This window comes from Manduca sexta, chromosome 4, assembly GCF_014839805.1.
Source record: "Manduca sexta isolate Smith_Timp_Sample1 chromosome 4, JHU_Msex_v1.0, whole genome shotgun sequence".
NCBI classification, from domain to species: Eukaryota; Metazoa; Arthropoda; class Insecta; order Lepidoptera; family Sphingidae; genus Manduca; species Manduca sexta.
Genome location: NC_051118.1, coordinates 8,854,554 through 8,881,714, shown reverse-complemented (window position 1 = coordinate 8,881,714; position 27,161 = coordinate 8,854,554). Strand labels below are relative to the sequence as shown.

At 35.8% G+C, this 27,161-nt stretch overlaps 1 protein-coding gene and 1 long non-coding RNA gene across 2 annotated transcripts in view; one reads left to right on the top strand and one right to left on the bottom strand.

Annotated features, from left to right (window-relative positions):
* LOC115443202 (serine protease inhibitor dipetalogastin) overlaps positions 1-23,877 on the top strand; it is a 77,222-nt gene extending 53,345 nt beyond the window's left edge. The window contains exons 3-12 of the mRNA XM_030168518.2: positions 17,412-17,552; positions 17,857-18,004; positions 19,772-19,933; positions 20,247-20,390; positions 20,655-20,819; positions 21,002-21,163; positions 21,457-21,582; positions 22,047-22,223; positions 22,673-22,831; positions 23,070-23,877. Of these exons, the coding sequence (XP_030024378.2) occupies positions 17,412-17,552; positions 17,857-18,004; positions 19,772-19,933; positions 20,247-20,390; positions 20,655-20,819; positions 21,002-21,163; positions 21,457-21,582; positions 22,047-22,223; positions 22,673-22,831; positions 23,070-23,148 (1,463 nt within the window). The 3' untranslated portion in view covers positions 23,149-23,877. The remainder of the gene's footprint in view (positions 1-17,411; positions 17,553-17,856; positions 18,005-19,771; positions 19,934-20,246; positions 20,391-20,654; positions 20,820-21,001; positions 21,164-21,456; positions 21,583-22,046; positions 22,224-22,672; positions 22,832-23,069) is intronic.
* A 681-nt stretch (positions 23,878-24,558) lies between these two features.
* Positions 24,559-26,519, bottom strand: LOC119190534. Its single transcript, XR_005112974.1, has 3 exons — positions 26,374-26,519; positions 25,557-25,638; positions 24,559-24,810 (listed from the first exon to the last, which is right to left on the bottom strand). It is a non-coding gene; the product is annotated as an uncharacterized LOC119190534 (long non-coding RNA).
* Between the last annotated feature and the right edge of the window lie 642 nt (positions 26,520-27,161).

Sequence of the window (27,161 nt, the reverse complement as noted above, 5' to 3'; positions counted from 1 at the left end):
ATACGTCAAGTTTTAGTGTCTCATGAGAAGAGTCAGCAATTTTAGTATTGTGGATTTTCTTTATAGTTGCATTAGCTTCAGGTATTGCGTCCATCGACCAAAGGACAGCTTGCACCTAAACTCTCGATAATTTATAAATGGATTTTTATCCTACGGCAAAATGACTTCGTTGCATCTCATAGAATGTTGTATTGACGATCTGAAAAATTATGCCGGCCTGCGTATTTATCACGTTCTAGAAAAGGAACATAGGCATTTGACAGCCTTAGTTATATCCTACTGTAGTCATTGCGTATGCGTATATAGCTAAACAGAAGTGTAGAAGAAATTTATTTACGTTTTGGTTAACTAGATTTTAGAGGTAGATAAATCATAACGATCGTAAAATGCACGCTTACCTATCTAGCAATCTTTAATTATGTTTAGCAATAAAAGTTATATTATCTAAATCATTCCACAGACTTTAATAGTTAGTTCATTATCTAATAGCTATGAATTCAAATTTTATGGCTATTTTCTATAATTTATGTTGATTATAAAATTGCTTATGATATCTAAGTAATTAACTTTTCAAAGGCAGCATTGGCTGTGAAAACTGCTAAGTCTCAAGTAAATAATAATAATACCAGTTCTGTATTATACTGCTATACACGGTCCTCTGAGTCTGAGAGGGTTTACGCCTTAATCCTCCACGCAGGTCTAGTGCGGATTGCCAGACTTCACCTTTGAAATTCAACTTTGGAATGAACTCCCTGCATCAGTATTCCTCGAGCGCTATGACTTGTCCTTCTTGAAACGAAGCTTAAAAAGAGTGCTCACCTCCCGGTAGGCAATGGCTTGGCCTCGCCTCTGGCATTGCTTAAGTCCATGGGCGACGGATGCTGCTTAACATCAGGTGGACCGCAAGCTCGTTTGCCTGCAAGGCAATAAAAGAAAAATAATCTAAAGAATTTTTACTACGATCATCAGGTTTTTTATTTACCTGTGTTTACTTTCCTAAACATGTATTGTTGCCCCTGTGGGTTTTCAATTTTAAATCAATGCATCTGAGCTGTTCTTGACATCCTGATCGATATAGCTATTAGCTCCCTCTATCACATTGCAGGATTTGAGCGAAATGTCCATTAGTTTCGCCTCCACTTATAGCGATAAAGGCTTAAACATGTTTTATTTTCAAACTAATTCTTGCCTTAATGGCATTGGCTGTATATCTTTTTTGCCTCTGCCACATAACACCTTTTCAATCATGTTTAACTATACTCCGTTGACATCCAATTTCAAAAAAGATTGCCAACGTTGACATATTTAAGATATTTATGAAATATCGTCGCTTAGCCTTCGTGGTGTAGTTGTGCATACATAACGACTAGTCAGGGACTCGGGTTCAGTTCTCGGGTCGTTTATATATTGAAATTTTCTTCTTAGATTGAAGTTTGATTCAAGTCTGGAATTAGGCCGTGACACGTAGTACAGCTAGCGAAAAGTGAGTTAAACCACTGCCTACCTTTGAAAAGGGAAGGCGTGATATATATGCATCGTACATAATCTTAAAAGATGTGGTCTATTATTTATAAAGTTAATTGCTTGTTATAGTTTTATGACCCGGTGTAAATTATACGCATCAAATTTAATTGGTAGATGCTTTCGCCGTGCGAATGGGAAATACCTGGCCCGTCGAACGGTGCTGTTGAATATATCTACCAGATAAATTAATAAGCGGCGATAGCCTAGTTGGGTGTGGAACGGACTGCCGAGACGAATGTCCGCAGGTTCAAAACCCAAACACACATCTGACTTTTCTAAAATGATGTGTCTATTATTTGTGAATTATCGCTTACTTTAATAGTGAAGGAAAACATCCTGAGGAAACCTGCATACTTGAGAAATTCTCTATAGGAATTTTCGAGGGTGTGTAAAGTCTATCAATCCGCACTAGGCCAGCGTGGTGGACTAAGGCCTAATCCCTCTCAGTAGGAGGCCCGTGACCAACAGTGGGAAAGTATATAATACAGGGCTGATATTATTATTATTATTATAAATCTAAAAAGAAGAGAAGATCTAAATACAACTAAAAAAAGTCGTTTAATATCCCAAGCGAAAGTAAAAGCACACATAAATCTAGAGTTCTAACAAAAACAATAAACTCAAATTGTCCATCAGTGCAATCTGCAGTACGACAAGGCATCAACACGGCGGACAATTATTAGTGAAAGGTACTTTCACGTTACTAAGGACAGTCTGCACTTAACTTATGTTGAATTACGGTTGTTTCAAATTTCTTTATGCTTTTAAGTAATTGTATATTTCCTGTGACAATTAGTTCAAACACTCGATAATTTGACCATATAAAACCGTTAAGTATTTATTCTTTAATTTGGACTGTGATTTCATGTTTAAACACACACATTACGAATGGGATAAATGCGATAAATGCGATGCGAATGCATCCGGGATGGACGGCAGTGTGTAGTTGGCCTCACGCTGCCGTAGACGCCGAGGGCGTCCTTCGGTGCGCGGGGGCTTCTGAGCCCCCCCCCCCCCTCATAGGAGACGGGCCGTAAGGCGGCACCGCGCAGGGGCGGCTGCGGTCGTAGACTTAGACACTTCAACGTCAGAGGAAGCCCGCAGCCGTCCCGAATGCGCCGAAGAGGGCCACCGCGGAGTTTTTTAGGGCTAAGTTTCCTATAGTCAGGCGGCTTCGTTTTCACGTGGTCATACCACCGCAGCCTTGCACTCTTGTATTTTATCGGCTATAAAACACACGTCCAGGCTATGTTTTCCTTAACCAATAATGCATAATCAGTTCCATACAAAATATATTACAGTTACAAAAATTACATCAGTTAGTGTACATTAAAATCAAGAAACACTAAATTCAAAATCAATTCCATAAATAACAAAGTCATTACACATTACAATGTCTTCATAATTCAACCAGTGTAATTTGCGAATTCAGCATATCCAATAACCTGTAATTTGGTACAAATAAATGCTGTAATTTGAACACAGTAGCTGTTGGGATATCGTGTTGCGAAGTTGTGAGGCGCTCACACTGACAATTATTTAGTTATACTTACCTTTTTATAGTGATGGTTAATGAGCCATCGTCGTTGCCTTTAATGCAATAGCAATGTTTTTTTTTTTATTAATTACACACAGATACTCTCATGTCGTTTATCACTGAAGGGGTAGGCAGAGGCGCAACTGGTGCATCCACTTTATATATTCCGTCCCATGATGTGATGGGTGCTTATCGCTATCGGGAATAAATTCCATACTCCGGGTTTATGATTAGAAAACTAAATATTACCCTGCCCGAATTTTATTGAACCCGAGACCTCAGCACTACAATTGTACCGTAATACGGGGCAGTCAATAGTAACATTCAGAATATTTAATTAAAAATCATTTAATTTGATTACACAGCGCTCGTCATCATGAAACTTAAGATTAAGCATTGACGTATATTCTATAGACACAAAGGTCTATATAAACTATTTGTTCAAAATCTGGAGTTAGAACTAAGGTTCGCTGCAGCGCTAAAACATCAAATAGTATAGCAAAACAACATCAACAGTATAGCAAAACTTTTTAAATATACTAAAGCGCTTTAAAAAGATGTTTATATTGACACCATTCTAAAGTCTAAACAACTAAGGTAGAAGATAGTACTTATTTTATTATCCTTTTTGTGAGCTCAAATTAGAGTGTAACTATTGTATTTGGTCGGCTTATAGATTTATAAGACGAATAGTATTTATTCAGATGTTGTGTAACGCCCCGTAATTACACAGAAGCAGTGGCATTCAAATCGAAAAATCGTAATTTATAATTATTTATTAATAGTTCTCACGTGTGCAGAGACCCTTATTTTATAAAAATCAACCCAGCGCGGTGTGAGTAATTTACCCTTAATGTTTTAAAACAAAACAATTTTTAACCTTGGGATATTAAATTCGCTTTCGGAACGCCACTTCGTATTCTTAAATCAACTTTTTGGTTTATGTTTCCAATTTTAAATTTGTTATTTTTCGAGGAATGTGGGGAATACTTTGCTACTGAGAAAAAGTTTCTACAAAGTCGTCATATGAATTAAAATGCACTTTATTACTCTATGTATTGTTGTAAAAGCACCAAAAAAGATAGCATAATATTATGCTTATTTCGTGTTGATTAGCTAGGGTCCTGAAGGAGTTAATTGCAAATTGCGCCTTCTATATTTTACATTTACAATGAATTTCATCTTATATTTAAATATATTGGTAAGGACCAGTTTACATTTCATAACTAGTATAAGCTATGAGATATTAAATGTATTTTAAGAAATGGCGGGCTATCCACCTGTTAATTGATTTGTAATTTTGATACGTCATTATACTGCCACGATTTTTCAATTAATTTTGCCCAACTGAATGAAGTCCGTAAATCAATTTAAAATTCAATCACAATAAACAAAAGTGTTAAAAAGATAAACAACCGACCTGCTTAACAGCATAAGGGGCATTCCACGTGAAGCGGGCACGAAAAAAAACTCGATGTCTCAGATTTTCGTAATATTTCATTATGTTATACCTGTATATGTCCTCGATCCAGATACAAAATATTATTAAAGTATAAAGCCTGGTAAGCGAGTTAAAGGACTTTGAAGTTTTGACTGGCCGGCTGGTATACGCCACTTCGAATCCAATTATCAAGTTTTTAAATGTTACAATAAAATAAATAAAGCAATGAAATAAATACTTCATTTAATGAGCTTTTTTATTGTATTTTTTGAAATTGAAAAATGTTTTTTTTTCTTTGAAAAAATGTGTTTGAAAGTTTCAAACTTGAATTTCACAAAGTTGGCATATTTATATTTTTTTATTTTTTTCTAAAAATAGCTACTATTGTATAGATAATCCCTGCGAAGTTTCATAATGGGCTGAAAAGTAGTTTAGGAGCTAGACCGATTACAGTGCCGAAGCGCGGCGGTCGCCAGAAAGAGCGAAGTAGTAAAAACTTTCAATTAAACGAAATACTTTCGATTAGAGTATTTTATCATGTTTTGCATCGCTCTAACGATTCAATTACATGTGATTATAATATAAAAAAATATATTTATATTACTGACGGTGCACAACAACATTTGAAACTTGGCAAGGATAATATATATATACAATATTGGCTATTTTAGTAGAAAAAAGTTATTATATAAATATGCCAACTTTGTGAAATACAAGTTTGAAACATTAAAATATATATGAATAATAATAATAAATAGTAGTAGTAATAATAATATGAGTTTGTGGCATTGATGTACAAAACAATTTTTAACCTTGGGATATTAAATTCGCCTTCGGAACGCCACTTCGTATTCTTAATTCAACTTTTTGGTTTATGTTTCCAATTTTAAATTTGTTATTTTTCGAGGAATGTGGGGAATACTTTGCTACTGAGAAAAAGTTTCTACAAAGTCGTCATATGAATTAAAATGCACTTTATTACTCTATGTATTGTTGTAAAAGCACCAAAAAAGATAGCATAATATTATGCTTATTTCGTACTGATTAGCTAGGGTCCTGAAGGAGTTAATTGCAAATTGCGCCTTCTATATTTTACATTTACAATGAATTTCATCTTATATTTAAATATATTGGTAAGGACCAGTTTACATTTCATAACTAGTATAAGCTATGAGATATTAAATGTATTTTAAGAAATGGCGGGCTATCCACCTGTTAATTAATTTGTAATTTTGATACGTCATTATACTGCCACGATTTTTCAATTAATTTTGCCCAACTGAATGAAGTCCGTAAATCAATTTAAAATTCAATCACAATAAACAAAAGTGTTAAAAAGTTAAACAACCGACCTGCTTAACAGCATAAGCAAAGAGCTGCTACCAGGAAAACATAACGAGAAGCTGTTATTCGAGCACAAAGCCCGAGTCCGTATTTATTATTGACGGTTTATCTCTTACCAGGCCATGCCTTCCTGGTACGTATTTACACAAAATTGCCTTTACTGCGAAAGCGTTTTGTGAATCTGGAGCGAACGGTATCCTTATATTCCATCTCTTTCACACGTATCGGCAAGTAAAGTCGAAATTCTTGACTTAAGTATGCGAAAAAACCGCTTGGCCAGGAAATATGAAGTGAGATATTTACACTTTTTCGTGACGATATTTATTTAAATTAACCCGTAATTTAAGAGATACCTAACCCGGCTCTTTATTCGGGCAAAAATTCGCATGATACATGGATTGATTTCAGAAATGAAAGCCGAAAATTTCAAGTCCGTATTTAGTTTCACAGGCCGAAACCATTACTTAAATCAACGGTGAAGAAATAAACATAATGGAAGATACGTGTAAACAACAAAGCATAGATATCTATTACACCAAAAAACTTGTACTAAGTTGTGAATAAATTTAAATGTAAGCGAGTTTATAGAGAAACTTGCCTATCGTGTGGTCACCGCCATAATAGGAGAGATGCTATACCTGCTGATGGTAACTATGGTAATGAACAAAAAGTAAGCGAAAGTGAAATGGAAGTAGAGATTAGTGATGTGAATGTAGCGATAAACGAATGAAAAGGAATTGTTGTGACAGAGGTCTGAACATCAGGTCTAAGGAATATGTTTATTATCGATGTTTTTAAGTTATCCATTGTATTAAAATGCTTAGAATGCCCTAAAAACGCGATTAGTTGTCATTTTATTTTGACGTTTGTGATTGGTCGAGAGGCCAATGCGTCAGTCACGTGTTAGACTATCAACCAATCACAATAAAACGACACGCAGTCGTGTCGTTTTTTGCGATAATCTAAGCACATAGCTTCAATTTTGAGATAGAACATTTTTAGGCAAATTTTTTATAATTGTCATCATCATTAGTTGCAAGTTGTCCACTGCTGAACATGGGCTTCACCCAAAAATTTCCAGGTCGAAGGTGGAAGCGACTCTTGTCCAGCGATCTTCTGGACTTTTATTAGGTCGTTTGTCCACATCTTTTGCGCTTTTATGTTTGTTACAAACCAAATTCTTGCATTTATGAAATGCAACAGTAAACTGTCAGTATACTTCAAGATAATGGCACCCCGATCGATCCGGCCCATTTATTCATGTTTTCATATTCCATACCCAATGTAAACATCATGAAGCAAAACTCTTTATTTGAGAATGTAATATTTTGTTAACATCGTTAGCGCGGACAGTTTTTGTTATGACCGCACGTTATAAAACTTTCTTCACTCGTTTGCATTGTCGTGAACGGAAATAGGGTTGGCAGTTTTTGTTTGAGATTTTCTAAAACTAACTTCGGTCAAAATTGACCCGATAACAGGTTGGCTAGACAATATAGGGTCATTTTGACATTGCGTTACTAAATGAAACCACATAGTCGTATTCACCTTTGCTGACATTGTGCTAAATATCATTTATTAATAAGGAATATTTTCACGAAAAATCCTGGTTTTAGTTTTCAGATTTTTTTATAATTTTGTAGTTTAATGCGAATTAGGCGTGTGTGTGTGGGTGTATTTCTGTCTGTTGCCGCTGCCATGAATTCTCTACTGTGTTTACCCGCAGCGAACACCGGGGGAAACCTTCAAATGGGATACTGGAATCCCCTGGCTTAGCGACTGCAAGGTCCTGGAGAAAAGTTGGGAGAGGATAGCTGGGAAGGAGAAGGAACCCTCTTAGGATGGGAGGAGAGGCGAAGACCAGGAAATGATCTCGAGCCCTCATAGACCTCAATGTGAATTGGCTACCACGAGGCATACACACTAAACTGTGTGTCTAGGGCCGCGACAAATGTCCCCTGTGCATTGGCGTGTGTAGACTGAGCGCACAAGAATTGCCTCAGGGGGCATTCAAGTCATTCAAAACGTGCCAAGGGCACACACCTCTGACTTTTCTAAAATCATGTGTGTATTCTTTGTGAATTTATCGCTCGCTTTAACGGTGAAGGAAAAAATCGGGAGGAAACCTGCACATCTGAGAAGTTCTCTATAGGAATTTCGAAGGTGTGTGAAGTCTACCAATCCGCACTAGGCCAGCGTGGTGGACTAAGGCCTAATCCCTCTCAGTAGTAGAGGAGGCCCGTGCTCAGCAGTCGGCAAGTATATAATACAGGGCTGATATTATTATTTATTTTTATTATTAAAACGTGCCAACCCTACAAGCCGGGGCCCTGCTACGTACACGCCCTCACATTCACGAGTGCATGATAATTCTTCGGGTCAATGTGAATTCTCTTCCAACGGCAACTTTTTATTGATTGCGCTTTTTATTTTATTTGCGGGAGTTTTGTTTTGAATTCTATGATTTAGTAAAAATGCGTTTTTAATTTACCTTAGACTATAAAATACTGTCTGATTTGTTTGTGCCTTATGCTAAGACGATGGAACAGATTTTTGTGTAGATTTAATTATTAAAAACGATTTTCAAACAAATATAATCATCCAAATTTTTAACTTACTCGCCATTATTCGTTGCTTTAAAAAATATATATACATTTTTGTCCAGACTATTACGAACTAATAGAATCAGCCAAATCAGACGAGCCGATCTTAAGTGCTAATTTTACATATGCCGTAATTTGTTTTTTATTATATTTATTATGTATTTGAAGATGTAAAGAATCAAACTTTACTAAACATTAATAAGTTGTAAAAATTTAAAAATATAGGGAGTAAATTATTCAATTAAAGTTACATACAAATGAAGTCGTAGCAGCTTTAATATAAGAAATGGGGTCCTCGCCTTAATGTTATTACACCAAGAATTTCATACATGTTCTATCCTTATAATACTTTATATTTTAAAATCCTTTTATTTCGTCGCGCATTCACGAATCCAGCTTCCAATGTCTAGTTGTTATGAGTTCCTAGTAACGTGCACGATTGAGATTTTGATCTGACGTTTTACGGCTTCTTTGAACTGATGTGATTTTGTAGAATTCCGTAACCGTCAGTTAAAAATCCTTCGGATAGACCGAGGTATCTTGATTCACACAACAGATTTCTGAGATGCAGCAGCAAGAACCTATATTAATCGCTGTAGCATCAGAAAATTTCTTAACAAATAAATGTGCCGAAATATAATTAGTTTTCGGATTTTGTATTTTATTTTTCTCCAGTCATTTTCAAAATTGATTCTTCATTGGTCACGGAAAAATCACCAATCATCACAACAAGTTTTTGAAGATCCGGAAACGGTTGTAACTTGTAACATGCAACACCGTTATTTTGTAAAAAATCGCTGCATTGTAAATTCAAGTTTTTGACATGACGGTAAATTGGAATTTTGCAACTTTAGCGGTGGTTTAAAACACGGTGTTATTTATGCGAGTAAGTGGGTCACACTGTGATTATCACCGCTTATTCCTTCCACTACGCCAGAGGAAGGACTTGAGTAGGCATTCTAAAGCTCTGACGACCTATTCCCCTTAGCAGTGGGGTGACTTTATCGTGCCCGACTAGAAGACAGGAATAATGATGACGCGCGCAGTTCACATTCCATGCTTTGCAATTTCAAGTTTTAGGTGTTGTTCTATGAGCAGTCGTGGCACTTACTTGAGTAGCTTGTTGATATCGTCATTTAGTTGAATAGAAAATACTTCACAAATAATGTATCTGTTATGCCAAAACTCCTTGACTTAAAGGATATATTTATGTAATTTGTATACTACAGACTCAGGGCCGTCAGCATCTTAAGATCATCGCGATTTAATAAATAGATATCAAAAATATAAAATGTCAAATCAATTCCTTTTTTCTTTGTTTGATGGCGATGATCTTAAATATGAAGCTATTCTGCCGATATCATGTTCGTAACACATCTCAGCTTAATATGATTTTACCACCTGATTTTGATTTATTAAACAGCGCCTAATCAGCTCAAGTTGCAGCAGCCGCTCAAATAACAGCTCAAGTGTTGTTTATTAAAAAATTAAATACATTAAATATTTTAAGTACTCAAATGTGTGATTGGTTTATGTAAACAATGTATACATAGATAAAACCGGCACTCAAATCTCATTTTTATTCCACATTAAACCGAACAAAACCCCATGACTTTCCCGAGATAGCCTTTCTCTCACGCAGTACTTGAAAAACGTACTTAGATACTGTTAATGTGCAAACAGCGCATGCGCCGATTACTTATTAGCTTCGTTACCGCCCACGATTCCGCACGTTCTAATACTTTCGCGATAAAGTCCTGATTGTGTCACGTGTGTAGATTTAAATTGTCTGGTTAGAATGTTTTGGTTTGGCTGTTGGGTTTTTAGGTTGGATTATTTCAGGCACCACACAGACGCTGTCTATTTGTTATCATCAAACATAAAACTGCATAAAGAACTAATCATTGAGCAAATTGCTGAAACAATTTTAGCTCGCCTTTATTCCAGAAGGGGTAGACAGAGATGTAACTAGAACACCGATTAGTAACCAAAATAAATTATCTTGCTTACATTTTTTGTCGTTTAATAAACCATTTTGGACATATTCGGGCCTGATGTTAAGTCTGTAACTGACATACATATGTACAATAATATCACGCATATACCCATAGGGGTAGGCAGAGACTATGGATTGCTACTTTGCATGATATTGGCATACTTCTCTCGCTTCCTCCACCTTCATCAATCTTTTCATGCATTCCGGCCGGTTCTGGGTACTTTTGACCTGGCCTTTACTAAGAACGTCAGGTCTGTAACTAACTATACTGTTTGTCTTTGGTAAAGATACAGGTATTTCTATTAAAGGTATAGTGGTCCCAGCATTGCCTATTTATGTATAACTTTCGATTTTATCCATCGATGTGGACAAGACGCGCATGGTAAATCGGTTTTCACTTTTAAAGTAAGGCTATATACAACCAGGCCTAATGCGGGCAATAACTTGATATTAGGATATCTAGTATGTCCATGTGGAATTTGCAGCAAATTGGGAGATTTTGGATGCGATGAGGAAAGCGGATTTAATATCAGAGGGTAATTAAAAAAAAATAAGTTTGGAACATGGAGGTTGTAGTGAAAAGTTATTATTTGTATGAAGTATCGGGAATGATATACTTATTGAAAATTATGTTCTTTTTGACATCTTTTCTATGCATGTTGCCGATTTCTTATATTCAAAATAAGAGACGGCCAAGTCGTTGGTTGGGTAAGCGTCATAACTATGACCACAGTACCCATAGGAGCTTATAACAATGTTCTGAGCTAATTCTGAGTTCGTTATCCTAAAACATTGAATTTATGCCTGGTTATTAAAGTTAGCTGCAAACTACATCATACCGGAACTCATAACCATAGAGATTACATGAACAAAAAATGTTTTCGTACTTCAGATAAGACCAAAATGTCTGCCATTTCTTTGTGAATTATTTTTGTAAATAAAAATTGTGTTTTTATTTCGAAGCTGAATTTTAAAATATTTAAGACGATTGCCATTTAAATAATTTCTCAAAAAATCCCAAATACAAAAATATAATTGACCCTTTACTCAAATGTAATATGCATAATTACCAGGAACCCATACAAAGCGAGAGATGCAACTCAAAATGAAGACGAATTACATCATTCACATTAAAAGTACCGTTAAAAGGATGGCCATTCGAAACACGGGGAACGGTGGTAAGTGGCGTAAATGGTCATTTCGGCGTGGTCGGCGGTCGATCACCCTGCGTGCGTCACATAATAAGCGGGAGATTTGAATTTAGCGAATGCTGCGCATGCGCATGTTAGCTCGCCCACGACCTGTTACTATAGGTCAGGGCTGTCGCGAAGAATAAACAATATAATTTTTTTTTGGTAATTCAGGGCTATAACCGAGTTTTACTGATCTAGAACGTATCTTTATTTTTTGATCAAATTGTATTTGTCATAAATTACAACTAATTCAAGTTTCTCAAAAAAAATCCAAAATATAAAGTTAAGATTAAACGTTTATTTCATTTTTTATACAGGAAAAACCCAAGAGATACTTTTCTTGAGTGCTATAAATTTTCATAAAAAAATTCCATTTTGATTACACATTTAGCCTACAAAAGTGTGTTGAAAATCGTATTTATATTGACTGCATTTTTTCTACTGCATAAGTGCGTGGCAACCCTAGCTAGTGCAACCGGTGCGTGGTACAGAGCGCGGTCGTTATTCAGAGCAGTTTATCTTTTATCTACAATTGATATATATTGGAGTGGCTGGAAGGCTCGGCAGACCGCGGCCAATGCGCTGAAAATGTTCAAAATGTTAATATCAAAGTGGTTATTTTATTAGAAGCTTTTGTCTACGGATAGGGTTGTCGCTTTTGATAAAATGTGTTATTTCGAAGAAAGTGATTTTTTCTTTGCCATTGCTGTGTATTAGCAGACTGAACTTAAGGACTATAATCTGTATTGAAGTAAATTGTACTTAAATGTATTTTTGTTGTGAAACTAGCTTTTGTTCGCGACTTCGCCCGCGTCAAGTAGTTTTCAGGGATAAAACTCCCGTTATATGTTTTTCTGGGATAGAAAGTGGCCTATAACCATCCCAGGGTCTTAAACTATCTCCATACCAAATTTCATAAACATCCATTCGGTAAATTTTGAGAAAATCGATAACATACAGACAGACAGACAGGAAAGGGGACTTTGTTTTATAATATGAATAGATTAGAAGTTATGGGTATCGTAGTTAATTTTTATGAACGACCATGGCTTTTTGCGTTTGTCTTTAGACGAATGACTCATACATCTTTTTTATTATAGTTTAAACTGTTTGTAGATAAAATCCTTTTTAATAATCATATCTTTCTTTAAAAAAAAAATACAAAATATTTTTATTAAATTTTTTTGAGTTTTTACCGTGTCCGGTCTGTGTGCGTTATTTTTTAGTTCAGCGTGCCAACCCTATCTGATGCTAAGTTGCTTGCGTTGTTCCTTCTCCACCGCTATATATCTCAAAGCGACAGTTCTGAGGTAATTGAAAAAACAAACAATATTCTAGACCTTTAGACTTAAGTATTTATGTTTTGCCTTCCACCTGCCCTATACCCACATCACTTTAGTGTCAACGCAACGAAGCATGTAACAATGGTTTATTTAGGAGTTATTCAATGTAAGTAACAGTGACCTCTGTACCACTGTAACGAATTTTTTATATGGCAAAGGTAAAATGATTCTAGTGCTTCATGTCTCTGTCCCACTGTAACGAATGTTTTTTTTTCGGCAAAGGTAAAGTGATTCTAGTGCTCTGTATGCTGTGTGAAGTAGAGTCCTGATAGAGTCTAAGAAGAGATGTTTATACTTCGCCAGTTGCTACAATTATGCCGGTCTGTTGAGACCGGAGATATTTAGTGTCAAGAAGAACTTTTTAAATCAATCTTACCATAGGCAATGCGAAAGTTCTTCAAGGTGTTAAAAGATCGACTTTTTGCATAATTGTAAAATGTAGGTAGATTGTAACTGATTTTTCGGACGACCAACCTCAGTCGGCCCCGCGACCACGAAGGCTACAGTCTTCGAAATGTCGGGAGAGAATTAAATTTAAAAACCGCGATATGATCGGAACACAAATTTTATTTCGATGTCTAGCATCCGCGTAAACATAAGAAATCATTGTGTTAAATTTGAAAGAAGTTTAAAAACAGCTGAACAGACTTAAATTTTGCAAATAGATAAACGATTTCCTGGATATAGTCAACTATTTATCCCGCAAAATGACACAGAGGGTCTTTAACTGACTTCTAAAAAGGAGATTTTATATTCGACTGTTCTTTATTTAGTATCCCAGTAAGTTATTCACGTGGCTGAAACCGCGAGCAACCATGTTTATATAAAAGTGCATTTGAAAAGTTTCATAACATGGAGCGTTTCGTCTTTTATTTTGGAAGGGCAATAGCTACTTCAGACGGCTTAGGACATAAACTGGAGTTGAAAATAACGTAGAGTTTTTAATTATTCGGACTTAGCGTCACTGCACATTTTAGTGACTAATTCAGAGAGCTTTTAAAATGTTTGTAAAAACAACTGTCTCTTTGAAAGTTTCAACCAGTGTTTGTGGTTAGAAAATGTGTTTTGTTCTGAAAAATACTTTTATGGTAGGGTCAAATATGGATACATACATAATACAGTGTAACTGTTGGACATAATGAGACTTAACATCTCAGGATGGCGAGCGCAGTGGAATACCAAACAATACTTTGTAATTCAAGGTGTTGGATGGTGTTTCTACTGTTTATGGGCGGTCGTTTTTCTTCCTATCAGGCGAAGCAAGCTCGTCTTGTCATTCAATGAAAACACAACCAATTCAACTTAAATTGGCAGTAGTTTACAGCAGAGACCAAGTGTATCCATTGATGGGATGATTGTACGTATGTAGGGCGCGGTATTGTGCGTGCGCCCTTGAGCCATATGGGTCACATCCCGGCGCGGGGGCTCTTTGTTGCACCGGTGCATGCTAGATTGTAGGACGTCGTCAGTTTCAAGTGTCAGTTATCGTTACTTTAAATAACATTTTCCTTTGCCTTCTGTAGATTTTTTTTGTCTTCTCTATACATTTTTGTCCAGCATGCTTCCCTAATGCCAATAGGCTGTTTTAAATTCATACGGAGAATTATCAAGTGATTTTTTACTGGTCTCTCATATGTGAGAGTCCGCCTTGGTAGGTACTACCGCAATATCTTTTTCTGCCGCCAAGTAGGAGTGTGTTAGTCACTGTTTTGTTCTGGTTTGAAGAATATTGTAGCCACTGTAACTACTGGACATAATAAGACTTAAAATCTCATATCTGAGGATGGCGAGCGCAGTGGATTACCAAACAATATTTTGTAATACAAGTTGTTGGATGGTGTTTCTGCTGTTTAAGAGGGCTCGTATCGCTTACCATCAGGCGAACGACAAGCTCGTCTCGTCATTCGAAGCAATAAAACAATCTTCATTATAAGATTTTCTACTGTATAATGAAACTGTCGATGAACCGATGGTAAATGTTACCCATGAAGGGTACGAAAACAATGCAGAAATTCGAATTCCATATCATTGTATCTGGTATGATACTATACCGACCGTTTTATCTTTAAATATGATTTGCGAAATCTCATTTCTACCGGTAATCTTCAAATTATAATACAGAAGTGCTTGCACAAGGCAGAAATAATCGACGTATCCACTTTTGCATACGAAAGACCTACCGCCTTGTAAAGGTCTATACGAAGTAAATTGTCTCATGAAAGCTATCGCTGTATCGAAAGGAAAATCACTTCATGGTTGATATATTATTATGATGGTAATTGGTTTGAGCGGGATCATTAGAAACTCCAAGACTGGGCAATTTGTATCATCAATCATCCGATAGAATCGATCGGTTTCCAACAAGGGAAAGTGTCCTTTCATAAATTATACCTGATAGTGCTATAAAGATATCCTGTTGTTTATGAGAGCCTGGTACTTTCATAAGGTAATTTTCTGTTATTACAATAAATTACGCATCTTTTGTATTTTTTTTATCTTCTAGATATTATAGTAATGCTAAAGTAAACTAGTTTGCCTGATGGTAAGTGATTATACCTTTCAACATTTTTAACAGGTTATAAAGGGAATTTGTGTATTATTTAGGCCTTTTGAATTTTGCTTATCACTCGATAACTAACAAACAACAAAATAAATATTAGATTAAGATCTCACAGCCTCGCTAATCTACTGCTCCTCAATTTCGAAATAAATCGTCGACACGCACATACAGTAGAGATTTCCATTACGGGAAGTAATGCGTGAAGTGTTGGGCCATTGTGAGACGCTAATGGAGTTTCCTGATCGTCGCGGGCCGCGGGCGTTTTGTTCCTGATGTGGCTGGGAGGTTTGCGGTTACAACTTTTCGGGTTGAAAGGATCATTTCGTTTCTGTCTATATTACAGTAATTAAAAATGCTTATAAACTTACTTATCAACTAGTATTAATCTCTAAGTAGACAAAATACCCAAGTCTAATATCATATAATTCATTGACAATTTTACATGGTTTTGCTTTTATGCGGCTTGCACGTTCAGGAATTTAGTTATTTAAAAATATCTTTATAATTGCAAGTCGGATTTTTCTATTAGATGTCACCAAAATGGTAATATTGTTTCATACCTTTAACATGAAGCATGCAGCATGATAGGTAATTAGTATTGTGAATATAAAAAAATGTGGTTAGCTGTTCACACGTTTACAAACGTTTCTTAAAAATTGAAATGATTGAGAGATACAACAATTAATCGGTAATATTTCGATTTCTTCATTTAAGTCGCTGTCAGATCAAAAAATTGAATATAAGCCATATTCCCTTCACCATTGTGTATATAATCGCTCTCGCTCCCGCCTAAAGCACTCTCACATCATGTCCTATCATGTATCCAACACCTTATCTTACCATGCACTTTGTTCCACAATCTCTGCTGTTTCAACCTTACCATTTTAAAAATAGATTTTGTTTCTCCGCACTTTAAGCATTTTTTTGTTTTAAACAATGCAAGTTAAAATTCTAGCTTTATATCGCTTTGCGTGGATTAAAGCTGTTGTTTTTTTTAAAGCTTTTAAGTACTGGCCGTTGTGAAAATAAAATGCGTTGAGTCTGAACATTCGTGTAAATGGAAAAAGAGTAAAGTATTTAGTTGAAGAGAAAATGTTTAAGCTTTAAATATTTACGATGTTTTCTCTGCAACGTTTTAATCCTTTTGTTACAAATGAAATAAATTGTTTTGTTTGTACTGTAGTCGGCGGAGTCCTCGCTTTGAATTATAGTTAGAGATACAGAGAAAACATGCGGAGTTGTTTGGGATTTGAATCTTTACCCAATAGGCAATAAGGGCACTATTGGTCTTATCAAGGGAGGAAATCTTAAGTTCACTAAAAGAATATCTGCGGTGCCCTTTTGGATATTGACAAGTGATTTTAATATTATCCAGACTTCCAAATGAACTAAATCGATTCGACTTGTTTTTGGACTTTATCGTGGTTTATTTTATTATAATTTTCTCATACTTTTCGAAGACTTTGCAGCCTTCATAGTCACGGGGCGGACTGACATGTAGATCGTCCGAAAAGTCAACGTTACCTAACCTATCAATACGTAAAAAATACCTTTAATCTATGTTCCTCATGATTGAAACATACAATTATTTTATAAGTTCTAGAACGAAATAACCTAAATATGAGATTACCTATTAACAAATTTTGATTTTTTTTATGTCAGCCTTGTATACTGTCTCACTGCTGGGCACGTGCCTCCTCTACTTCTGAGAGGGATTAGACATTAGGATTGGTAGATTTTACACCCTTGATATTCCTAAAGACAACTTTTTAGGCTTACAGAGTACCTGGTGATGTTTTCCTTCACCATTAAAGCAAGCGATAACTCACAAAATTTTTAATACTTTAATTAATTTATCTCTTGTCCCCAGTGTGTTCGTGGTGCGAGGGCGCTCGTGACGCGTCCTGCCCCAGGATCTGCGGGCCCGCGCTGCAGGGCGAGCCGGTCTGCGCCACCGACGGTTACATCTATCCCTCCCTCTGCGAGATGAGGAAGAAGACTTGCGGGAAAGGTGAGGGTCATGGAGACATTTACATAGTCTATTCTTGAAATTTCCAAACCAGCTTCTCAGACTTCTTATATAGGATTTCGTATACGAAACAGTAACGGAATATAAGGCTTTGTTTGATCTCTAAGAAACTGTATTATCTGATCCTAATAGATAATCAGCTGTAAGTTGTTTTAAATTAATATTTATATGTCTGATATTTTTGAAGGTGTGTTTCTTCGTACGCTTATTATGATAAATACTTTTAAATAATGTTCGGTGCAAACTTTAATCTTGATAATTAAACATCAAACCCTCTCATCACTAGGTGTAAGACTGGCCCAGGACCAAGGCACTTGCTCTCGCGCCCAGGGGTCGAAGTGCGAGCATCGATGCACCTCCGAGAGGGACCCTGTGTGCGGCACTAACGGCAGGACCTATCTGAATAGATGCATGCTGCAAGTCGAGATTTGCAGGTAAGAATTATTATGGACAGTTGAATTTAATCCACAGGTTCTTTGAAACATACGTAGTCGGAAAATAGAAAACTTCTGTAGCAATTAGAAAGCAAAATAAATAGTACAACAAACAGTTAGATGTTTTCTAATGTGCGATTTACTTGACGTCGCCATTTTTTATTTATATAATGTCGTATTACGTGTTGCTCGCGGCTGCGCCCGTGTGAAAAACCTTTCCAAGAAGTCCCTAAAACACTGCCTCCTCGCCTGCGTTATCTACTCTTTACTTATTTATTTACTCTTTATTGTACCAAACAGAAAAAAAACGGCATATGTACAAATGGCGGTGTTATCGCTCTAGGCAATGTCTTCCAGAAAACCAGGAGATGGATATAAAAACGAGAAATAGAAAGAGATATCTACCTGTATTTAAAAAAAAACACACTTTGATAAGTACTTAGCGCGGAAACAGCTAGGATATCAATAGGAGTAAATTTTTCTGTCATCAAATAAGTGATCACCAGTTTATATAAGTAAAGACACATCATTATACATACATTTGCTTTTTTATTCGTTCGTGTTGTACTTTGTCATACAAAACATTATATCTAATTGAAAATCAGCCCTCAGATGTTAAAAACCGTGATGTATTACCGTTATGAAGTTCATCAGGTATTCAGAGCGTTTCCCATGTTAATCATAACGTTATTTATTGCTCCAGGCAAAGGAACCGTGTGGCGTTCTGCCAAAAGTAACTTTGTATTGTTTTGTAAGGAATGTTTTGCCTTGACATGGATAAAGCTGATTTTTTCAAATTATCATTATTGTCATCCTGGTATGAAAAAGAGAGGGACTATACTTCATTCACGATACTCTCTTGGTGTATAAAAATAGTAATACAATAATAATTGTTCTAAACTTTTTGTATATAAGATAATATTTTAAAGTAATAATTCTTACATGTTATCTTACTTTATACATTTCTACTAACCGGCTTTTTTAATACTTGTGGGTCCGTTTCATAACTTCTGAGTAAATGGTCAACACATAAATGTTTATGCCTTCCAATGTAAAAATCACGCTCTAATTTATGCTCCTAGGTTAATGAGTGTACTCTCTATATTAGCTATTTAATACGATAACTTTAAAATAAAAAAGGAATACAGGCCATAAATATTCAAATTTTTAAATATCGAACACGCCCGTCTTGTCCCAATTATATGGGAAGCTCCTTCGTTCCTTTTGAATTAACTAAAGTACTATACCGAATCTTCTAGACTCATAAGATGTGTCGGACAATAGGGATTCCCTGTCAAGACGTGAACTGCGTAATTGGCGCTTCCGGTATGCGACCGTGTGGGCTACACCGGAACCTCATCCATCACGGTCGCCGTTACAATGCACTTGGCTGAGTGCACTGCTTTCAATTGGATCGGCTGATACTTTATTGTAGCAGTCTTAATGGGGCTAGTTTTTTTCTTGCATCTTTTTGTGAGGTCAATACACGTAACACACTGTAGAAACGATTGAACGAAAATGTATTAATCCTGTATAATGAAATAAAATATGTGTTAGTTTTGCTAATGGCCGCCCGTCTAATATCAATTTCATCTTGACGTTTTAGCTAATCTAGTATACACAGGATTATATATTTCTTTATTTGTTAACCAATTATCAGAAAGCAGTATTATGATAAATGATAATGCTGAACACATTCTAGACTGTAGCATAACACCATCCAATTACAATCACTTCACACTGTACCTATCTCTTTCACTTCCGCAGACTCGGCATCGGTCTGTCTCACTTGGGCGCGTGCAACAACATCAGCGCTCACCGAGAGAACTGCCCCGTGGATTGCTCGCAGGCGCCGCTCGACGGACCTATCTGCGGCTCCGACGGCAACGTCTACAAGAGCACCTGCCAGATGAAACTGCTGACTTGCGGGTGACTGCTTTATGTTATGATATCCTGGTACTTGCGTTGGAATTTTGTACCATATGGCGTACAGTGATTGACGGAAAACACTTTTTGTGTAATGTCAAACTCTTCTTATTCTATGATATCCTAGTATCTTGGACGCAATATAATCGACAATATTCGAGTTTCTTTTATTAAATTTTCAATAATCAATCCCCGGCATTTATCCAATATTATAAAGACAGCCAGCCTATCTCCAAATCGTCTGACAAATCTATGCAAATGAACGTAAACCTGTCTTTGTTTTGCATCTGAATGTTTATTTATCACGATTCTACAGACAAGGCGTAGTACGCACGAGCAAGAAACACTGTCAGACAACGCGTCATTGTCGCGAGTCGTGCTGGCGTGTGGCGCGTCCGACCTGCGGCTCCGACGGGAAGCTATACGCAAACGCTTGCAGGATGAAGGCGACCAACTGTGGGTCAGTATTATCGAAACAACAAAAGTTATTTGTACAGAGTTTATTAGTAATATCATAATATCATTTATCTGTGTATTATAAGAACTTGTAAATAAATTAGAAAATGAATGAATTCTGAAATGTTTACAAATGCTGTAGTAAAATAAGTCCCTAAAGAAAATCAATAGAGACAAAAAGATTAATTAATTACACAGCTTGTAAATTGTTCCTTATCGTTACAACAAGTACCAGGCGTTTATAAATCATCAAGAGATCGTATTACAGCAAGCACGTGTTCGAGGTGCCGATGGCGTTCTGTGTATCACAAGAACGAACTTCGGGAGGCGAGCCGTGTCCGACAGACTGCGCCGGTCACAAAGAGAAGCTCGTCTGCGGCTCAGATGAGAATATCTACAGAAACGAGTGCGAAATGCGCATGCTTAATTGCGGGTAAGAAACTTCTATGGCTCTATGTATTCCTAGTACACGACTCTAAACATTTGGCAAAGGTCATCGCTACGTGACCTCTGACGTAATCTCATGACTGATAACAGAATAAAACTTGTATCACAGTGAATGAACACATTATTTTATTTACGCTTTTATTTACTTTCTTATTAAATATATTTCAGAGTGAGCAACAGGAAGATAGTAAAGAAGGTCGACATGGAGAAATGTAAGGCCAAAATGAACAAATGTCTGAAAGTGAAGTGCCCCACCGAGTCGGACCCTGTGTGTGGTACCGATGCCAACGTGTACACCAACCCTTGCCACCTGAAGGTCGCCACTTGCCTGTGAGTACACCGCTAACATATTTATGGGCTCCTAGTAGATTAATTTATATTGTGAAATACTGCATGCTTGACTGTTACCCGCCTAACACGACAGTTACACGTGTCACGGGATAATAACATTATTATTTATTATTATATTATATTAAGGTTATTGATTTCCGTTATTTTTCGCGTAACTGTCATGTTAGCCGGCTAAGATGTCAAGCATGCAATAGTTAAGTTATTGCGATAGTGTAAATAGATTGAACAATTCAAAACAATTCTTAAATTATAATGATCTTAAAAATTTACAGTAAAGGAGTACAACTGGCCCATTTCGGCAACTGCACATTACTGCCGCGTCTCGAAATCGACTGCCCGGACAACTGCGACAACGCGCTCGAGCAACCCGTCTGCGGATCAGACGGCAATGTGTACAAGTGAGTCGCTATGTTACAAGCTCCTTATGTTTATGCGAGCCTGGTAGTATTTGATCGTAAATTATCGGAGATTCAATTCCATGATATTGGCGATCTTAAGAATGTGCATTTTCAGAGAGATTCAATCAATAAAGTTTGTCTAGTAGATTCTATTTTCGTTTGAATAAACTTTAGGATATTTTTGTAATAGTGACCAGAATAATATCAAAATTTTAACTCTATTTTTCGTCCATAATCTTTTTATTGGTATGTGACTTAAAAGAATAATTAAAATTTGTAGTAATAGTAGTATTTGTAGTAGTAGTATTAGCGTAAACCCAAAAAGTCAAGAAAAAATTACCGAGTTTTTTTCTAGATTTGTAATAAATACATAGAGGAGGGTGTTTTTAAACATTTTTGTTAGATGTTTCAGAACCTACAATCTAAAAAATCAATGCACTTATAAGTATTTGCTTCTTTGACAGGTCTGAGTGTGAGCTGCGTCGCGCAACATGCGGGCAACATGTTGTGGCGGTGAGTGCAGCGCACTGCCGCACAACAGCGTTGTGTCATGAACAGTGCCCCGACACGCCTGCCTTCGTCTGCGGCTCTGATAACCGCTTCTACCGCAACGAGTGTATCATGAAGAAGGAGAACTGCGGGTAAATAAACTCTCTCTGTCTTCCTTATAACTTTTTACTGTAGAGTGAAAGGAACAGTTGCGTTTGGGTCTCAAGCATAGTTTGTTTAACAGACGATTAGCAAAATTTATCCGTCGGTTAAATGCGTCGGTTAACTAACAGACGTTTACCAGGATAACATAACAAGGAAGAAAAGTTATGAATTTCTTATGTTTAATCCGCAGTCAATGCGATTGCGTTATTTAACCAGATGAATAAAAAAGTTCTTAGTTGCTTTCAATATAGTGTTTATTCTTAAATGGCATTGGGAAGACAGCTTATGGTATAATGTTGATTAAAATTAGTACAGTGCCCATAATAACATAAGTACCAGGATAACGAGAGTTTACGCCAGAATAAACAAAAGATGGAGTTACACACAAATCCAAGCTACCAGGATAACATAGCTCACGTACAGTTTTTTTCCGCAGCAAGCACGTGTTCGTGGTTCCATTGAAGCGATGCCTCGCGCGGTTCCAATACTCGGGATGCGCACGCGTATGCCCGCCAGAATACGATCCCGTGTGCGGTTCCGACCGCAAGACGTATTCTAACCGTTGTTTCCTCGATATGGAGAACTGCCGTTCTAGGTAACACTTGTTGTTTATGTACGCCTAGTATGTTTGGTATAAATTGTATGGAATATTTTTAAATTGACTTGTTGTTCCACTAATTTACAAACAGTGGTTAGTACTTATATTAATTTGCAATAATACCAAATACAGATTTAACAGTAAATTAAAACTTATATGTGCTCCTAACTAAAAACGCATAGCAAAGTTACATTTTGTCCATACTAACAATCAATTTAATATGTTTTTCTTTCAGGAGTTTAGTCCAGTTGCATTACCTCGGAACGTGCACGGAGCCCATAGCCGAGGAGCCCAAGAACTATCTCTACCGATAAGTTATGTCTGCTTACTTTTCATAATCGTGTATGGGATCTGAGGTCCCACTGTTAGTGCCAACTCTTTGTAAGTTAATAAGTGACCAATATTTTGTCTTCCAATAATCTTTTTATATTTACTTGTGTAAAGTGTCCATGACTCTCTCTTATAAGAGTGTTAAAGATGTCGCCAATAGCTAAAAACTTGTTATAAAGTCATCATAGACTGCTAAGAAGAAAAGAAATCTTCTTTATCAGATAAATTGTCAAGAATCATATTCAGCTGTATTTCTACGTATGTACTATGTAGGTAGGTAATTTTGAATAATGCTTAGTAGAAATAACATAAATATCTAATATGCTTAAAGTTAGTCAAAACCATGACTATACATTGCAAGTTAATGGCACTTTACAATAAAATGAACAAAAATATAACATCAGTACAAACGTCTTTGAATAAAATGGCGTCGACAAAATGGACGCCATCACAAAATGGCGGGCCCCTTTGACTAGAACAATAACTTCCTAGATAATAAACTAGTGATTTTAGATATTAGACATTGACTGTTTATTTATTTTCTATTTATTTTCCAATTCGTTAGTTTTAAGTGGAACAATGTAAATAATTAGTGAATTTTTTTTTCGACGTATTTATTTACTATTTTCTAAGAATTTCGATGCATTTAAGGAAAGACTTGTAACTTATTGTTTATGAAATATTTGAATTTGAAATAAATGTGAAAAAAATAATTAAAATGTGTTTCCTTCGCCTCTTTTAATTATATATAAAATTATGCTAATAATAGTCAGAGGTTAGGCCACTTCACTATTTATAAAAAAGCCTCAAAAATAACTAACTGATATACCCACAACTACAACTTCAAATGTAATCCCGCACGACTCTGTACCTAAGTAACCCCAAGACTTTAAATTAAAGTTCTGATCCCAACAAAATAGCGCTCTACCTTATTTTTAGAATCTATCTACTCCAGTTTTTTTTAAATACGTAGTAAAAAAATGTCATCATGTTTCCAAAATATGTTATCTTAACTTGGGTAGTTTAACAATGTATATAATCTGGATTTTGAATCAATAATTTCATAATAAAAATGACACTAAAATTTTTGGTTCCGGGCATCTCCTAAAGTACATTTTAAATCGCAACTAAAATTATTATAAAAACATTAAATAAGGAATACTTTGCTATTTTAAAATTTCCAATATAACTAAAATTGTTTTTTTAAATAAATTATTCGTAAATCTTTACATATCCGCGTGATAACTCGTGCGCCGAAAATGTATGAAATGAATACTCGAGGCTGTTTTTTCAGGGAAGGTTCTCAAGTATTATAAAGCCCAAAGAAAATTTAATTTAATTAAAAATAACTTTCATTTACATACACAATATAATAAATTGGATAATTTCTCGCCTTTTATTTATTTTAAAATTTCAGAAAATATTCAGAATAGCTTAATATTTATTTTCTATTACAAGCGAAAATCACTTACATTTTGGCTAATTTATCTTCTGCAATTTTTCTCTACACAATCTTGCAACTAATTCTATGGGGAATCCGCATGGTTGAAAATACACCGACATTTCGTCCACTAAGCTCTTGAAATTCGACAGAAATTGCGAGAAAGTATCTGTTGTCAATGCTTCGTGGTATTTCAAAATGGAGGCTGTAAAGAAAATATATTACTAAGGCTGATTTTTAAATAATTTTGTACACAATAACCAGATTTCCATAAACGGGATTGAGAGTTGGGGGTCTCTGGGCTAATTCTTGTTTTTAGGCCTCGTCTAATCAATAAAATAATTGTGTTGACAAAAAACTATTTCTAATAGCGATATAGGTACACAGTATAGGAGAAAAAAGATGATAGTAATATATTATTTATTTAATATGCAAGACACAAACAACGTTAAAAAATATTGTAAGATATCAACAGCTTTAGTTATGTGTTTAACCATTTATACAAGACCCTTATTAACATTTCTTCAATTTTGTATGACCATACATGAGGGGTAATCAGCTCTTGCCAGTCGACACAATTATGCCGGTCTGTTGGAACAGAATATACACAGGCTGATCCCGGAACACGACACTTACGTGGCCCACTATGGCGGGTTTTAACACCTTGTGAAAGGTGGCTATCCGGGCGGATATGAATTTTATCCTTCCACCAGCAACATGTTGAGACCCAAATAAATCTTTTATAGAGGGCACGCACGAGTTGACCCCCCACCTACTTTTTACGAATTGAGATACGAACTCATGTTTATTTTGTTATTAATGAAATTTTCCAACGAATGCAAAACTTAGTACAACTTAGTAATGTAACAATACACACATAACCGTCAGGCGTTTTATATATTAAATATACGTATACGTATTAAATTAGCAAAACGGAACAAACAGACTTACCAACAACGACAACGTACGACAGTACCCACATCCAAACCATAATATTATTTTACTCCTTCTTCGATATTCAGTAGGGCATGTTCTGAAATGTTATATTACTATGTAAGCTATAATAATACTAGCAATAGCTATACAGGTGAGTCGCCGTTCTATATTACATAACGCGAAATTTTTGTATTTGAACCCCCTCCCCCCCTCCCCCCCTCCACCGTTCTCTTTGTCAACAAAATAAGCAAAGCTCTTTTCTCCTTCTGCCATGATTACACATAGGTATAATGTTTACAAATTCTGTTTAAATTGTTATATGGTTTTAATTTATATAAAAAATAATAATAAAAAATTATACCGCCTACAAAAACCAAAAAATAATAAACATTACCTATATTAAAACGAAACGTCGGGAGAAAATTGTAATATAAAAACCGCGATAGAATCCGCAAAATAGTTTTTGCGGATTCTAACATTACAAAAACCGAAGAAATCATTAAATTTTTTTGTATTAGGGCCCAAAAATAAGGTTTAATTTTACGCAATTTTACCGCCAATCTAAACGTGGGTTTGGTATCTTGTGTATACCTTAGTGGGAGAGCCTTATCAATTACCTATATAATTCGTTTTTAGGCTTCTTTAGTGTTACTGATAGTTTATTAAATTGCGATGAAAGCCATAACCTTTACCAAAGAACGCCTGACGAGAAACAAAGAGCAATCCGATCCCGGAAACCATTTGCTAATCTTCATCGATACGATTTGGAATGTGTCGACCCGTGGCGAAGCGTAAATACAAACTAACTACGGTATTTTTTGCCTCGGGTTACCTTTTGAAAAATGTTACACTTTACCATTGATATCGACTAGTATCCTAAGCCTCACCGGTTAGTATTCTTTCTTTTCTATAATAGTATAATTCAAACACATGTTACTGAAAATATAATATAGTAAATGTTTTGGAATGGTGTTTTGATGCTTATTATAAATTTGACATTAAGGGTGTTACACACCAGTGGTGAAAGGCGAAAATTTTTGAAAGGAAACCTGACACAAAATATATGTACTAATGTGCATAAATGCGGTCTATCGTTCTTATGATAATTTGATTCTACATAAATGGAAGACGGCAGGAATCGGGTTGTAAGTATGGACCCTTTGCCAGAATTACACACTATATTGCTGGAGTATACACAATCCATAGATACTAGTTTTTTTTAATATAAATGTGTGGATCTTTAGATACTGATATTTTAATACTGACTTAAACGCCAATATTGCAGAGGGCCAATGCCAAAAAAATACATTGAATTTTTATTTTGTTTAGAGAAGTTTATAATATGTAGTACGTGTTTGCCTTCCTAACAAGTGAAACAAAATTCTGGCATAGGCACAGACAGTTTTCGAGTATGTCACCTAGAGTTGCAAACAGCATCGTCAAAAGATGATCAGCGAATGCCATAAGCCCGCTACTATGCAATCATGATGAGTAAACTATATTTTGCAAGCGCGGGAACATTTAACTTTAACATTATTGCGACTAGATGGCGCTAATATCGGTCGTGCCATAATGAACAATGACTTTATTTATAAGATGAAGATGACTAGCTTTTGCTCG